The 17,193-nt window shown below is 39.9% G+C and overlaps 1 protein-coding gene across 7 annotated transcripts in view; it reads left to right on the forward strand.

The window, feature by feature from the left end:
- Window positions 1–17,193, forward strand: part of DNAJC6 (DnaJ heat shock protein family (Hsp40) member C6) — a 96,754-nt gene that overhangs the window by 30,389 nt on the left and 49,172 nt on the right. For 4 of the 7 annotated variants that reach the window (XM_070746082.1, XM_070746083.1, XM_070746085.1 and 1 more), the window contains 4 exons: window positions 2,503–2,653; window positions 7,473–7,522; window positions 7,642–7,790; window positions 11,703–11,837. In XM_070746082.1, the coding sequence (XP_070602183.1) occupies window positions 2,503–2,653; window positions 7,473–7,522; window positions 7,642–7,790; window positions 11,703–11,837 (485 nt within the window). The remainder of the gene's footprint in view (window positions 1–2,502; window positions 2,654–7,472; window positions 7,523–7,641; window positions 7,791–11,702; window positions 11,838–17,193) is intronic. The other 3 variants (XM_070746087.1, XM_070746086.1, XM_070746081.1) reach the window with 1 other exon arrangement.

Raw genomic sequence — 17,193 nt, forward strand, 5'->3', positions numbered from 1 at the left:
GATGGGATCAGTGTGACATGCCATTTTTTGCGAGATAATAATAATAATAATAATAATAATTTATTAGATTTGTAAGCCGCCCCTCTCCGAAGACTCGGGGCGGCTCACAACAATAATAAAAAACAATATTATAGCGAAACAAATCTAATATTTAAAAAGAAGCATATAAAACCCTATCGTATTTAAAAACCAAACAGCACATACTTACCAAACATAAAATATAAAGAGCCTGGGGGAAAGGTGTCTCAACTCCCCCATGCCTGGCGGTATAGGTGGGTCTTGAGTAGTTTACAAAAGACAAGGAGGGTGGGGACAATTCTAATCCCCAGGGGGGAGTTGATTCCAGAGGGCCGGGGCCGCCACAGAGAAGGCTCTTCCCCTGGGGCCTGCCAAATGACATTGTTTAGTTTAGACATTGATGGGACCTGGAGAAGGGCAACTCTGTGGGACCTTATCGGTCGCTGGGATTCGTGCGGTAGCAGGTGGTTCCGGAGATCTTTTGCAGGGGCTCCTAACCCCCTGTCCATGGACTGGAACTGGTCCGTGGCATGCCAGCAGCAATAAGCAGGCAAAGCCCCATCTGTGGGATGCAGGCAGCACACAAAACCACGCCCCTTCCTGTCTGCTAAGTTAAGAAGTGTCAGTTCTTATGGCTCCCAGGTCTGCCAGCAGAGCCAGGTTTTCAAGGCCTTTGGGGAAGTAAATAGGGTGGAGACCTTGGGGGGTAGTTGGTTCCAAAGTGCCGGGGCAGGCCCTCCCCCGTGGGGCTGCCAATTGACACTGCTTAGTTGATGGGACCCAAACAAGGCCAATTCTGTGGGCTCTCATTGGTCGCTGGGAGGTATGCGGCAAGAGATGGTCCCATAAGTAGTCCAGTCCTAAGCTATGTAGTAGTAGTAGTAATAATGATAATGATAATGAAAATGATAATTTATTAGATTTGTATGCCGCCCCGAGGACGGCTCACAACAACAATAAAATGCAATAAACACTGATACAAATCTAATATTACTGAAAACTAAAGTTAAAACCCCTAATATTAAAAAACAACCAATACTACACAATCATACCATTCTCAAGTGCTATAGTCAGCAGAAGCAGTCCCCCCATGCCTGGCAACATAAGTGGGTCTTTAACATCTTGCTGAAGACGGGGAGGGTGGGGGAAATTCAAATCTTCGGGGGGGGGAGCTGATTTCAGAGGGCCGGGGACACCACAGAGAAGGCTCTTCCCATGGGTCCCGCCAGATGGCATTGTTTAGTCCAGTGTTTCCCAACCTTGACAACTTGAAGATATCCAACTCCCAGAATCCCCCAGCCAACATTTGCTGGCTGGGGAATTCTGGGAGTTGAAGTCCAGATATCTTCAAGTTGCCAAGGTTGGGAAACACTGGTTTAGTTGATGGGACCCGGAGAAGGCCAACTCTGTGGGACCAGTGTGGCAGAAGGCGGTCCTGTAGATATTCTGGTCCAATGCCATGTAGGGCTTTATAGGTAATAACCAACACCTTGAATTGTGACCAGAGACCAATTGGAAGCCAGTGCAGCACACAGGATGTTGGTGTAATATTGGTGTACCTAGGTACACCCACAATGGCATCCACAGTATTATTTAGTTTGCTAGGACAGATATCTATAACTGAGTATCATCAGTGTACTGATACCTCATTCCATCATAACAAATGACTTCACCCAGTGGCCTCATGTAATTGTTGAATACAAACACAGGGAGCACCAATTCCAGTTGTACTCCACACAGTAGGGGATGAGGGCGGGATCTTTCTCCCTAGTCACCACCGATTGGATCAGTCTAATGGGTGTGGCCCCTCCTCAATGGATTGGCAGAGCAGTATCCATGGTAATCAAAGCTTGATCTGACCTTTGACAAAGGAGGATCCCAAAAGCTCCCTGCAGGTCCAGATCGCTCCATCGGACTTCTTTTTACTGTAGGAACCTTTTGTAAAAGTTACTACTTGCTTGTGATTCAAAGCCACTGTAAAATATCACACTTTCAAAAAAAGAAAAGTAAGAAAGTTCAACTTCACTTGCGATGTGAGGTTCTGTGGATAGAAATCACTACATTGGGATGTTATGATTCAAATGTATCCATTTGTCCGGGAACTCTTTCAGGACCTCTAAAACTAACGCAATCCGTTGACAGATCGCCTTATCTAAACCTATTCCTGCTGTGCCTGTTTCCTGTTGTTGCTTATTCTTGTCTCAGATCAGTTTCATCTTTTTCCAGCTCTAACTGGGAAAGAAAAACAAGAAATAGTCAGTGCCAATACATCTTGTTTTAACAGGACAATAATGTCGTTGTGTTCTGTTTTTGTCATACCATGGGTTACCTTGGTTGCTCCGAATGCCTCTGTTTTCTCATCTCTTTCTAATAAGTACAACAGTGTAACTGAGCTAAAATTTGCTGTAGTGGTTTCATTTCTTGGGGTGTTTTTCCCCACCCCAATGCTTTTGGTTTATGGAGTCTCCTTTTCCTTCTTTCAAGGTGCCTCATCTCCCGACATGGAGTCTAGCTATGGGGGAGGACTATTGGACATGGTGAAAGGTGGCGCAGGGAGACTCTTCAGCAACTTAAAGGATAACTTGAAAGACACGCTGAAAGATACTTCTACGAAAGTGATGCAATCTGTTACAAGGTACTGTGAGACACACCCATATGAAGTGCTCAGCAAACAACACAGTCCCTTGTCATAGAAAATAATTGGATGTCAAGAGGCTTGTGGAAAAGGAAATTTGATTATTGAGCAATAGAGTAGTGAAATGAAAAGCTTTTTTATAATTAAACTCAATTAGCTAAAGTGAGACACAGAATCTGAAATTTAGGTAACATGGTTACAGACAGATTGTCTATCTTACTTGCTTAACTGGCCTGCCTTTTTCAGTGACTGTTTAAACTTATGGAACAGCTGAAAATGTAGGTTTTGTTAGAATAACAAACTTCAAACAGAGTATATGTGGCAGTGATGGATGTTCAGTCACTAATACAGACCAATTATTATTATTATTATTATTATTATTATTATTATTATTATTATTATTATTATTATTAATTAGATTTGTATGCCGCCCCTCTCCGAAGACTCGGGGCGGCTCACAACAATAAAAACAATATTATAGCAAAACAAATCTAATATTAAAAGAAGCATATAAAACCCTATCATATATTTAAAAACCAAACAGCACATTCAAACCAAACATGAAACAAAATATAAAGAAGCCTGGGGGAAAGGTGTCTCAACTCCCCCATGCCTGGTGATATAAGTGAGTCTTGAGTAATTTACGAAAGACAAGGAGGGTGGGGGCAGTTCTAATCTCTGGGGAAGTTGATTCCAGAGGGCCGGGGCCGCCACAGAGAAGGCTCTTCCCCTGGGGCCCGCCAAACGACATTGTTTAGTTGACGGGACCAATCTTGTAAAGGTATAAATATTATTCACAATGTACACAATAGACTAACCAGCATATAAATATTAATGTATACAATAGACTAACCAGCATATACAGTCAGCTACATACAGTGAAGGGCTACTAAATTTTTTACTACCACACTGTGGGTATGGCTTATGCAGGACACCCTGCATTTTCTTTCAACATCTTTCAGTGCAAATTGGGTGCTCTGGGGTAGTGCTCCATTTTCGCTACACCACTGTGTTCCTCCCCATCCGGACAGTAGCCCACCCCTGGATACGTACATATCCAACCGTTAATATTACACACAGTTCCATACAGTATCATAATATAATATATTAAGCACACAGCAAGTACATAGACCATTTTGCACACAGCAGGTACATAGACCAATATTTAGCACACAGCAATATAGAATATTATTAGCATACAGCAATATAGAATATTATTAGCACACAGCAATATAGAATATTATTAGCACACAGCAATATAGCAAGCATCATCAAGCACTAGCCACTAACAACCAACAACACAATACAATCCAATAGAGACAGAGAGCAACACATCTGTCTCTCTTTTATGGCTAATTGCAGCCTAGCTCTTAAAGTAACATTATTGCAGCCTAGCCCTTAAAGTAATATTATACTATTTCCTCCAAACCTACATTGCTGGTTAATTCATATATTGACCAACCCTACCAGTATATTCATAGTACTGACAGGTTTACTTTGGGTCTTCAGACCTGAAGCTATTGCAACGTTCTTCTATTTCTCAAGTTCTTTCCTTTCCCAGGATTGAATTGGCATTTATTTTCTCATCAAGTCTCAGTGACTCTTACATACCTTTGTCAAGGCCATCTCTGCACTCTGTCACAATTAAAGTGTCATATTCTAAATCCACTGAAATACATTTGGCACAATTAATTCAGGAATGTTAGGCCCATGCGATTAGGTTCTTGAACAAGAACTGACAGCTCTAAGTGGGAATTATTGGTGAGAGGTTCCCCCCTGTCTATGTGAAACCAAAGAGACACACTTTTGAAATAAGACATTTTCATAAGAATATATCCTCGTACTTAAAGGAATGTTGGATCAGGACACAAAGACTCTTTCAGTCAAGGACAAAAATATCACCGTTGCTGCATTATGAACCAGGTTGCCATTCTCAACTGTCACTGTTTCTAGTGGGAGACTGGGATCAGAGGTGAGTTCTTACCAGTTCTAACTGGTTCTTTAGAACCATTAGGAAACTAGTGATGATGTCATGGAGCCAGTTCAGTTGGTGTCGGTCTGTGGGCGCTGCCATCTTGGATTTTGCTTCTGCACATGTGCAGAAGCTAGTTTTTAATTGCTGTGGGCATGCACACGCGCCTGGTGTGACCCTGAGGAAGCCAGTAGCAAAATGACCCACAACCCACCCCTGATTGGGATCATACAAACTCTTCCCTGCTCACAACCAGAGAAGTGGCCATTATTGCTTGGCTGCTGCATTTTGAACCAGCTGTACCTTTTGGAGGGCATCTTCAAAGGGCAGTCTCATTAGATTGCATCGCAATAATATCTATCAGGCCATATGTGATGGACTCCCAGGTGAGGAAAGGGCACAACTGATTATTATTATTATTATTATTATTATTATTATTATTTATTAGAATTGTATGCTGCCCCTCTCTAAAGACTCGGGGCGGCTCACAACAATAATAGAAACAATATAACAGTGAAACAAATCTAATATTAAAAATAAAACATATATAAAATCCCAGCAATTAAAACCATACAACACATACATACCAAACATAAAATATAAAAGCCTGGGGGAGGGTGTCTCACTTCCCCCATGCCTGGCGATATAGGTGGGTCTTGAGTAATTTGCGAAAGACAAGGAGGCTGGGGGCCGTTCTAATCTCTGGGGGGAGTTGATTCCAGAGGGTCAGGGCCACCACAGAGAAGGCTTTTCCCCTGGGGCCTGCCAAACGACATTGTTTGGTTGACGGGACCCGGAGAAGGCCAACTCTGTGGGACCTTATCGGCCGCTGGGATTCGTGCGGTAGAAGGCAGTTCCGGAGGTATTCTGGTCCAATGCCATTATTATTATTATTATTATTATTATTATTATTATTATTATTATTATTGTTATTATTATGTCAGTACAACACAGCAAACGAGATCACTATGCTGGATTTCGTATTTCATCACCAGTCGGGCGCTTCCCAAGCACCTAGGACTGCGTGATATAGTGACGAATTATGTTTGCCGATCCCAGTAAAGCGGCCTTTTGCAATTGACAGATGGAGATTTTGTCAATTCTGATGGTTTTCAAATGTCTGCTGAGATCCTTTGGTACTGCACCCAGCGTGCCAAGTACCACTGGGACCACTTTCACTGGCTTATTCCAGAGTCATTGCAGCTCGATTTTTAGATCTTCATATTTCAGTAATTTCTCTAGCTGCTTCTCCTCAATTCTGCTGTCTCCTATTATTATTATTATTATTATTATTATTATTATTATTATTATTATTTAGATTTGTATGCCACCCCTCTCCATAGACTCGGGGCGGCTCACAGCAATAGTAAAAAAACAATATACAATAAGAAATCTAATAATTAAAATATCTAAAAAACCCTTATTTAAAAGCAAGACATACACATTTATCTTGATGCTCAAGATAAACCTGTGCAAATGCCAGCCTGGCCATAGCTATCACTTTCTCTTTGAGCAGTAGCTGTAGGTCTGGGAGGACCTTCAATGTAGATAACAATCTTGAACGGGAAAGTGCAACCTCATCCAAGATCAAAAGTCTTCAACACAAATCTTGTCAGGATTGAGCCAAAGTCTGTTTGTCCTCTTTTCTATGCAAACAGCTTCTAGATAATGGGCCAGGACATTGACAGCATCACCTGCACAACTTGGAGTTGAGATGTATCTTTGGGATCATTCGCAGAATGCTTACACTGAACCGCAAACTGACCTTACCTAAAAGTTTCATATCAGTCATAAATAGGAGCTCTGAACCCCATGTACTCCACAAATGAAGACATGTGGGCCCTGTTTCTCTTCTAATATTGACCTGAACAAACCACTAAGAAAGGATGTGAACTATTGTAACAAAGTGATCCCTCCACTCCCAGCTTTTAGAACACAAGAATACCATAGCACAGGGGTAGGCAAAGTTGGTTCTTCTATGACTTGTGGACTTCAACTCCCAGAATTCCTGAGCCAATCAGGCTAACTCAGTAATTTTGGGAGTTGAAGTCCACATGTCATAGAAGAGCCAACTTTGCCTAACCCTGCCATAGGAGATCGTATCAAAAACCCTTGAAAAATCAAGGAACACAAGGAGGGATGCCATAGGTCATCAACAAGCACAACCAATGCTGTCTTACTAAAAATTGGCTTAAAACCTGACTGGAAAAGTATGGAACATAACAACAAGAATGAGTTCTTCTACCTTAGATTTTCAATATGTACCAAATGGAATGGAATGTAGTGGAGTAGAGTGGAATGGAATAAGCTGCTGAGCACTGTGATGAATATAGAATTCTAGTTTATTTTATTTTTATTTTTCTTCTTATAACTGGAGATTTTTTAATTAGGTAAATAAATAATAATATTTATTTGGTAAATATTATTGTTTGTAATGTGTTGGAAAAGTGGTTGGTCCCTAAAATATCCAGTGAATGTAAAAAAAAGAGGTGATAATACTAGTGCATTCTTGATATTTTTATCAGACAGTTGTATGTATTTATATATACAGTATATGTCACATGTTTTTTGCTGAATTTGAAAATTAAGGGAGACTACGATAGATTTATTTCGGCCTTATTTTGGCCTCATCAGCTAGCCATATCCTCACTGGGACTTGAACCTACAACCTTTGCCTTGTAAGGCAGAGAATTAACCTCTAGGCTACAGTATCCAATCCTTTCAGCTCTGTACCAGGGAAAGGTTACATATTTTTGTGTCGAATCACCCTGGTAATATATATATTACACATACATATACACATTAACCAGGATTTACTTTGTTGTTCTCTTCTGTTTCCTTTTATAGCTATACCAAGGGAGAACTAGATATTTCTTATATTACCTCAAGAATTATTGGTAAGTGATCAATCATTTGAATAATAAAGCAATGCAGCAACTTCCAACTTCTCATTGTCCATTTTATTTGGATTTCACTTCAGAATATGTTTGTTTCCCCCTACCCAATTTCTTGATAGTGATGTCATTTCCGGGTGAAGGAGTCGAACTGGGATTTAGGAATCATATTGACGATGTGAGGACATTTCTTGATTCAAAGCATCCTGATCATTACACAGTTTTCAATTTGTCACCAAAGTCTTATCGTACTGCACGGTTTCATAATAGGGTAAGTTTTGCTGATGCAGTGATGTGACAAAGACCGCGGTAAAGTTGTGACATTAAAATAATATGTAGGTGGTACCATGTCAATCTTCCTTTGAAAAGAAAGAAACATCATATTAATTGTCAGAATCATGACAGATTGAGGCAGTCAATTAAGACACTGCACAGCAAAAATTAAAAAGTTAAAAAAGTGAACTGGGAAGTAATAATAAAAGAATGTTACTTCCACAATTTCAAATTTACAGCAAATATTAATTTTTAAAAATATGCCTAATTTATTTCTCAGAATGATTTAATATTAGGGGCTAATCTCAATTCTGGACACTTGAGTTTGAATCCTGCCTTAAGCACAAAAGTCACCTGAGAGATTGTAGGCCAATCCCTGTTTTCTAACTGGAGGAAGCAGGCAAGGGCAAACTACACTGTTAAAAAAAGATAAAGGGAACACTTAAACAACACAATATAACTCCAAATAAATCAAACCTATGTGAAATCAAACTGCCCACTTAGGAAGCAACACTGACAATCAATTTCACATGATGTTGTGTACATTCAACTTTGTACAGAACAAAGTATTCAGTGAGAATATTTCATTCATTTAGATCTAGGATGTGTTATTTGAGTGTTCCCTTTATATTTTTGAGCAGTATATTTTTGAAATACAGTGTTCTCTCGATTTTCGCGGGGGATGCATTCTGAGACCACCCGCGAAAGTCGAATTTCCACGAAGTAGAGATGCGGAAGTAAATACACTATTTTTGGCTATGAACAGTATCACAAGCCTTCCCTTAACACTTTAAACCCTTAAATTACCATTTCCCATTCCCTTAACAACCATTTAGATTATTACTCACCATGTTTATTTATTAAAGTTTATTTTAAAAAATGTTTATTAAAGGCGGATGAAAGTTTGGCGATGACATATGACGTCATCGGGTGGGAAAAACCGTGGCATAGGGAAAAAAACCGCGAAGTATTTTTTAATTAATATTTTTGAAAAACCGTGGTATAGACTTCGCAAAGTTCGAGCCCGTGAAAATCGAGGGAACACTGTATATTGCCAAAAAATCCGCAAGGACAACTCCTGTAGGTCACCCAAAATCAGGAACCAAAGATATGCATTCAAAACATGTCCACTTGAATCAGTTCTGCAGGTTAACTCCAAGGAATTCTAAAACTATGGCATTATATTGGCTACAGTAACATAATCTTCCAGGTTTGATTGTTTCCTACAGGGTATGTAAGATATCCTTGTAGAGAGGCCAGATTGTTCAATCAATAGCCATCTAGAGACAAATGTTCAGAAGAAATCTTTTTCTACTCTTTTGGGTTGTGTTGGAGGGCGGCATACATTTTTCTCTGACTCACGGAAAAAAATCATTGTACTAAAAAAATCACTATACTCTGGATCTTCACCTGAATAAGAAGGGTTTTTTCCTTTCCACAATGTATAAGCAAAAGAAGTCACATAGTAAAATGAAAAGAAAAACCCTAATCAAACAAACACCTTGAAGGATTAGTTAACAGATGGAAAGTTGCTAACATAATTTTTTAAATCCTTTACATTATCATTTTAACAGACCACTTTATAAATGATGGGTTTTTAAACCATGTTCTTCATATTGTCATTAAATGGATTATAACATGAAATCCATGTACTGCCTGTTCCTCTTGGCTTGATTCTTGTTGTTCAATTGCTGTGTCATGTCTAACTTTTCAGACCTCATATGTCATGGCATGCCAAGCTCCCCTGCCTTCCCTTGCCTTCCAAAGTTTCCCCGCTAACACTATCTAACCATTTCATTCTCTGTCATCTCCTTATCCTTTTGCCTTCAATCTTTCCCACACCTTCTAAATTTCTGAATTCACCTAATGTGCTGTGGTTAGGGATAACAGCAGGTACAATCATTTGTTTCAAAATAGTAGGTGAAACCAAGGTGTTAAAGCCAACACTTTATCCTGTTTCACATGTGTGTAAAGCCATAGACCAGTGATGGCAAACTGATGGCATGGGTGCCACAGGTGGCATGCAAAGCCATATCAGCTGGCACGCGAGCCATTGCCCCAGCTCAGCTCCAACGTGCATGTGTGTGCCGGCCAGATAATTTTTGGCTTGCACAGAGGCTCTGGGAGGATGTTTTTGGCTTCCAGAGAGCCTCTGGAGGGATGGGGGAGGGCATTTCTACCCTTCCCTGGCTCCAGGGAAGCCTTTGGAACTTGGGGAGGGCAAAACATGGGCCTACTGGGCCCACCAGGCCGTTTCTTGGTCCTAGAGGGCCTCCGGGGGGCAGGGGAAGCTGTTTTCGCTCTCCCCAGACATTGAATTATGGGTGTGCGCATGCTCTTTTGGCACCCAAGGAAAAAAAGGTTCGCCATCACTGCCATAGACCATCGATCCATCAATCCATCGATCCATCGATCCATCCATCTATCTATCTATTTTCATCATGCATGTATTAGATAACAGCTATAAATTATTATTATTATTTATTAGATTTGTATGCCGCCCCTCTCCGAAGACTCGGAGCGGCTCACAAAAAAATAGTACAAATCCAATAGTTAAAAACAATTTAAAACCCCTTAATATAAAAAACAGTCATACATCTCAGACAAACCATACATAAAACAGAAACGGCCCAGGGGAATCAATTCCCCCGTGCCTGATGGCAGAGGTGGGTTTTAAGGAGTTTGCGAAAGGCAAGGTGGGTGGGGGAAATCCTAATCTCTGGGGGGAGTTGATTCCAGAGGGTCGGGGCCGCTACAGAGAAGGCTCTTCCCCTGGGCCCCGTCAGATGACATTGTTTCATCGTTGGGACCCGGAAAAGGCCAACTCTGTGGGACCTAACTGGCTGCTGAGATTTGTGCGGCAGAAGGCGGTCCCGTAGATATTCTGGTCCGATGCCATGAAGGGCTTTATAGGTCATAACCAACATGATTATGAATACATGAAATGGATACAAATAAAAGGGAATATTAGGACTGGGACGGTAGGCACTCTGGTGCACTTATGCATGCCGCTTACAGACCTCTTAGTAATGGGGTGAGGACGACAGTAGACAGTCTAAGATTAAAGTTTTGGGGGTTTGGGGAAGAAACCACATAGTCAGGTAGTGCATTCCAAGAATTGACAACTCTGTTACTGAAGTCATATTTTCTGCAATCAAGTTTGGAACCATTTATCATAAGTTATCTATTATTGTGTGCTTGTGTATTGTTGTGGTTGAAGTATTCATTGACAGGTCGGGCATTGTAGCAGATAATTGTATGTACAACACTTAGGTTGGATCGAAGACGGTGAAGTTCTAAGTTTTCTAAGCTCAAAATTTCAAGTCTGGTGGCATAAGGTATTTTGTTGCAAGCAGAGGAATGGAGGACTTTTCTTGTGAAATACCTCTGGACTCCTTCGATTGTATTAATGTCTAATATGCAATGCAGGTTCCAGACAGATGAGCTGTATTCAAGAATTGGTCTAGCAAACGTTTTGTATGCCCCAGTTTGCAGTTCAATATTACCAGAGAAGAAGCTATGCAAGATTAGGTTAATGCCTTTTTGGCAATGCTGTTACAGTGAGCTCTGGCACTTAGATCATTTGAGATTAGTACTACATGGTCCTTGACAGAGAGAGGGTCATCTACGATGTCATATCTGCCCAGCTTGTATTTTGTGTCCTGATTTTTTCTCCTGCATTTTTTTTCTTTTGCACTTTGAAGGTCAGGAATTTAATCATCCCTGTTGATGAGCCTGATCATGCCTAAAGAAATCATTCTATGTAATTATATGATTTATAGAACATACTTGGGTCTTAAAATATGCCAAACTGAAAACTACCTGACCTATTTCTAGTTTCTATTATGCTGTGCAAATCCAGCCGATTGTTACTACTTTTCTGACCTGTTTTCACTCTGTGCTTCCTTAGGTATCTGAATGTAGTTGGCCAATTAGACAAGCACCAAGTCTCCACAATCTCTATGCTGTTTGTAAGAATATGCATAACTGGTTGCAGCAGAATCCCAAAAACGTTTGTGTCATTCACTGTATGGTAAGTCAAGCAGTAAGTAAACATTTATATGTATATCTATATAGAAAAAATATTTGAAATATAAAGCTTGACATAAATTAATATCCTTTTAATGAATATAGATTGTTGTTTGTTGAACGATACAGAGAAAAACTAAAAACACCCTAAAAATTCACTTGTGGCAACAATATGTAAGGGCAGTGCTAAAGACACTGCAACGTTTTAAGATATTTCTTTGTTAAATTTTGCCTGTAATGCTTTTGTGTTTTCTCTTAGCTAGAAATTTATAGTTTTACTGATGAAAAAGTGGAAGAGAATCGCCAGGTCCAGATGGCATCCACCCTAGAGTTCTCAAGGAACTCAAGTGTGAAATTGCTGAACTTCTAGCTAAAATATACAATCTTTCTCTAAGATCAGGCACTGTACCTGAGTATTGGAGGGAGGTAAATGTAATTCTGATCTTCAAGAAAGGATCCAGAGGTGATCCAGGAAACTATAGACCAGTCAGTTTAACCTCAGTTCCAGGTAAAGTGATGGAAACCATTATTAAAGATAAAATTGCTGGGCACATAGAAAAACAGGCATTGCTGAAAGAAAATCAACATGGTTTCTGCAAAGGCAAATCATGTCTTACTAGCTTGTTAGAATTCTTTGAGGGTGTAAATAAACACACAGATAAAGGGGACCCAGTTGATATTGTATATCTTGACTTTCAAAAGGCTTTTGGCAAAGTCCCTCACCAAAGGCTCATAAAAAAGCTCTTCAGCCACGGAATTAGAGGACAGGTCTTGTCCTGGATTGGTAACTGGCTAAATTGTAGGAAGCAAAGGGTGGCAATAAATGGATGGAAAGAAGTAAAAAGTGGTGTACCCCAAGGTTCAGTTTTGGGACCTTTACTTTTTAATTTATTCATTAATGATCTGGATGTAGAAGTAAATAGTGAGGTAGCAAAGTTTGCTGACGACACTAAATTGTTCCGGGTAGTGAAAAGTGAAACTGATTGTCGGGAGCTCCAGAAGGATCTCTTGAAATTGAGTGAGTGGGCAACAAAGTGGCAAATGAATTTTAACCTAAACAAGTGCAAAGTTATGCACATCGGGGCAAAGAACTCCAATTATACCTACCAACTGATGGGGACAAAACTTTCCGAGACAACCCAAGAAAGGGATCTTGGAGTTTTGGTGGACAGTTCAATGAAGCTGTCAACCCAGTGCGTGGCAGCAGTAAAAAAAGCAAATTCCATGTTTGGCATGATTAGGAAGGGAATCGAAAATAGGTCAGCAAGCATTTTATTGCCTCCGTACAAATCGATGGTGAGACCACACTTGCAGTACTGTGTACAGTTATGGACACCGCACCCCAAGAAGGATATAATGGAACTGGAAAAGGTGCAAAAAAGGGCAACAAGAATGATAAAGGAAATGGAGCACCTCCCTTATGATATCAGGTTACAACGCCTTGGCCTCTTCAGCCTTGAAAGACGGCATTTAAGTGGTGACTTGATCGAAGTGTATAAAATCATGCATGGGATAGAAAAGGTGGATAGAGAAAAATTCTTTTCTCTATCCACCTTTTCTATCCCATGCATGATTTTATACACTTCGATCAAGTCACCACTTAAATGCCGTCTTTCAAGGCTGAAGAGACCAAGGTGTTGTAAATTCTTTTCTCTATCATACAATACTAGGACAAAAGTGAGGACAAATCAAGGGAAATATTTCTTCACCCAGAGGGTCGTTGGTTTATGGAATTCACTTCTAGAAGAAGTCGTGACAGCTGTCAGCCTTGATAGCTTCAAGGCAGGATTAGACAGATTCATGGATGCCAAGCATTTAGATGGTTATTGAAACGGATGTCCAAGTGCTGCCTCTATGTTGATTGAGGCAGGCAGGATTCCCTTGAGTACCACTTGTTGGGGGTCAAGGGAAAGGGAAGGTCTTGCCTTCTCTTTCTGCTCAAGATCCCCATGCACAATTGATGGGCCACTGTGTGACACAGAATGCTGGACTCGATGGGCTTTGGCCTGATTCAGCGTGGCTCTTCTTATGTTCTTATATCTTGTTCCTGTAATTTTATTTCTGCAGGTTTTTTGTATTTGATCCAAATCTGTCTCTAAGAAAAATTCATCAATTTTCATCTTAAGGGGAGATGTAGTCCCTATAATGACGTTTGCAGTATCTTATTTTTATAACTATGTAAATAATAAATGATCATTTTTAAAAAATGGACTGCTTAGTTAATAGGGTTGTGTTCTTAGAGAATTTAGAAGTATCTCAATTGCAATCTAGCAATAGCACTTAGACTTATATACTGCTTCACAGTGCTTTATAGCCCTCTCTAAGCGGTTTACAGAGTCAGCATATATTGCCCCCAACAATCTTCTCCTCATTTTATCCACCTCGGAAGGATGGAAGACTGAGTCAACCTTGAATGGTGCTTTCAATAGTGCTTTCAGAATGGTAATTGGAAAACTTGGCATCATTTCCAACATCTTGCCAGTTAAAGGTGAGCTGCCCCGAGTCTTCGGAGAGGGGCGGCATACAAATCTAATAAATAATAATAATAAAATAATAATAATAAATTGTGAAACTATGATACTTATTTTAGTCACTGCTTTCTTCTGGAGTGTTCCTTATCAATTTCAGAAAAGGTGAAAATGTTATGTCAGCATCAGCAGTGGATCTTATCAAAAATGTTGCAGATGAAGAGACACATCTTGAATGCATTGTATCAAAGGCACCATCCCAATGCATTATACATAACATGACTGGATTTGGAGTCATATTATGGATACTGATGAACAATGTAACTTTGGGGAGTTTTATGTGGCTGCTCCTGGAAACTTTACAGATAATACTGGAGGAACAATTGTCCATCCTAAACCCTATTTTGATTATTGTGTTTGGTTATTGAAACGGATGTCCAAGTGCCACCTCTATGTTGATTGAGGCAGACAGGATTCTCTTGGGTACCATTGGTTGGAAGTTAAGGGAAAGGGAGGGTTCTGCCTTCTCTTTCTGCTCAAGATCCCCATGTACAATTGGTGGGCCACTGTGTGACACAGAATGCTGGACTCGATGGGCTTTGGCCCGATTCAACAAGGCTCTTCTTATGTTCTTATGTTCTTATGATTCTTATCTGAGAACATTAAGAATGGATTTCCAAAATTGTCATTTCATTTGTTTATATAGAAATTAAAAAATGCAGCCTGTCAGTATTTTAATACTTCTCATTTTTCTGAACACATCAAAACTAAACAAAGGCTGCTTAAAGCATTTACCACCTACTCAGTTGCATGGTTAGTCTTTGTACCAGACCTTTTAGTTCTTTGGAAAATTCAGTGTGTTATAGAAGTTATTTCAAAAAATTGGACTGGCATTTTCACGGAGTCAAAAATATCAGGATCCATGTGGAGTGCTACTATATTAGAACATGCCTCCATAACTATATTTTAGGTCTGAAAATTTATTTATTTATTTATTTGTTTATTTAATTTATTTATTCGATTTTTATGCCGCCCTTCTCCTTAGACTCAGGGCGGCTTACAACATGTTAGCAATAGCACTTTTTAACAGAGCCAGCCTATTGCCCCCACAATCCGGGTCCTCATTTTACCCACCTCGGAAGGATGACATTACACCCTGTGTGGGCAACACAGAATGTATCTACATTAGCCCTGAGCAGTATTTTAGATATCATTGTTCCTTTTATGTCTTACATAAACATTTGATGTCAGGAGATGCCTAGCAATTCTATAACAATCTCAAACAGTATTAATTCTAGTGGGACCATATCAGTTATTAAAAAGGCTTATGTCTCTAGTAAACATTTTTTTAAAAAAATCCAAACAATAAAATTTATTATTTCAATTTATTCCATAACGATTGCATAGAAAGTAATCTGATTACCACTGAAACGTTCAATGGTTACAATTAATACTTTGCAAATTGTTAAGATAGGATTTTAAGAGTCTGTATAGAATTCAATACATTTAAGGCAGTAATGGGCTGCTACCCCAATATTGGGCGGGGGGGGGGGGAAACGATGCAGTAGGGTAGTAAGTTTATGCACTATTTATTGAATACTTGATAGGTTTTTTATTGTTCCTTCTCTAGTACATTACTATGATCCTTAATTACTTTTAAAATGGGAAATAATTAAATAGTATGTTTTTACCCAGTTCATAATATTGCCACTTATTAGATTTCTAGTAATCAACAGGTTTTCCCCCCCAAATACTCCTTTTTTCATCCTTCTGATTCATATTTTATTGACCTCCTAAAATAACAAAGAATGAAGTAGGGCATTTTCTTCCAATTCTTCAAAGGTGCAACACTGCAACAGAAGGATGATTCATAGACATCCATGAAAAAGAAACAAAATCCATCATTATTTCCCTAGAGTAAACAGCTTTTTGTCACTCAGATCTTGACTTCTTGTGCAGTTTTGAAATTGTAATATGGGGAACAGGCAATCATGCCTCACTGCCTTCTAGAAAACTATTTTACAGATTTTATAGTAAAGAAGCTATAAATCAGAAGGTACCGGCAAGATCGTTAATAATAAGATACTAGCTCTCAAAATCTATTCCAATTTAAGACTCGGGTATAGGCAGGTAAATTTGATTCCTCATTTCAGTATTGCCCATAGAAACTCCATTGCATAGTACTGTAATTGATGGAAGAGAATATTTGTAGGTCATGAAGGAAGTCTGTGGTCCTTAGTCTTGCAGAAAACATCTAGGCCAGTGATGGCGAACCTATGGCATGGGCGCCACAGGTGGCATGCAGAGCCATATCTGCTGGCACACGAGCCATTGCCCTAGCTCAGCTCTAATGTGCATGTGTTTGCCGGCCAGCTACTTTTTGGCTCACACAGAGGTTCTGGGAGAGCATTTTTGGCTTCCAGAGAGCGTCTGGGGGGGATGTTTCACCCTCCATGGCTCCAGGGAAGCCGTTGGAGCCTGGGGAGGGTGAAACATGAGCCTATTGGGCCCACCAGAAGTTGGGAGACAGGCCATTTCTAGCCTCCAGAGGACTTCTGGGGGTGGGAAAAGCTGTTTTCACCTTCCCGAGGCATTGAATTATGGATGTGGGCACTCGTGCATACGTGATAGTGCACATGCATGCTCTTTCAGCAGTCAATGGAAAAAACGTTCACCATCACTGATGTAGGCTAATACCATAGACCATACTGTGCTATACTGTACTGTACTGTACTGTACTGTACTGTACTGATGACAAAACCTACATTTAACCACCAAAGAACATCTTACTAAACGTTTACTCCCACAAGGTAAACTCTCATGGATAAAAGTTAGCCAGAACTATATCAGGATAGTGAGCACATGTCTATCATAGTCCATCTTTATTTATTTAAATATTTTATT

Source organism: Erythrolamprus reginae, chromosome 3, assembly GCF_031021105.1.
Source record: "Erythrolamprus reginae isolate rEryReg1 chromosome 3, rEryReg1.hap1, whole genome shotgun sequence".
Classification (NCBI taxonomy): Eukaryota; Metazoa; Chordata; class Lepidosauria; order Squamata; family Dipsadidae; genus Erythrolamprus; species Erythrolamprus reginae.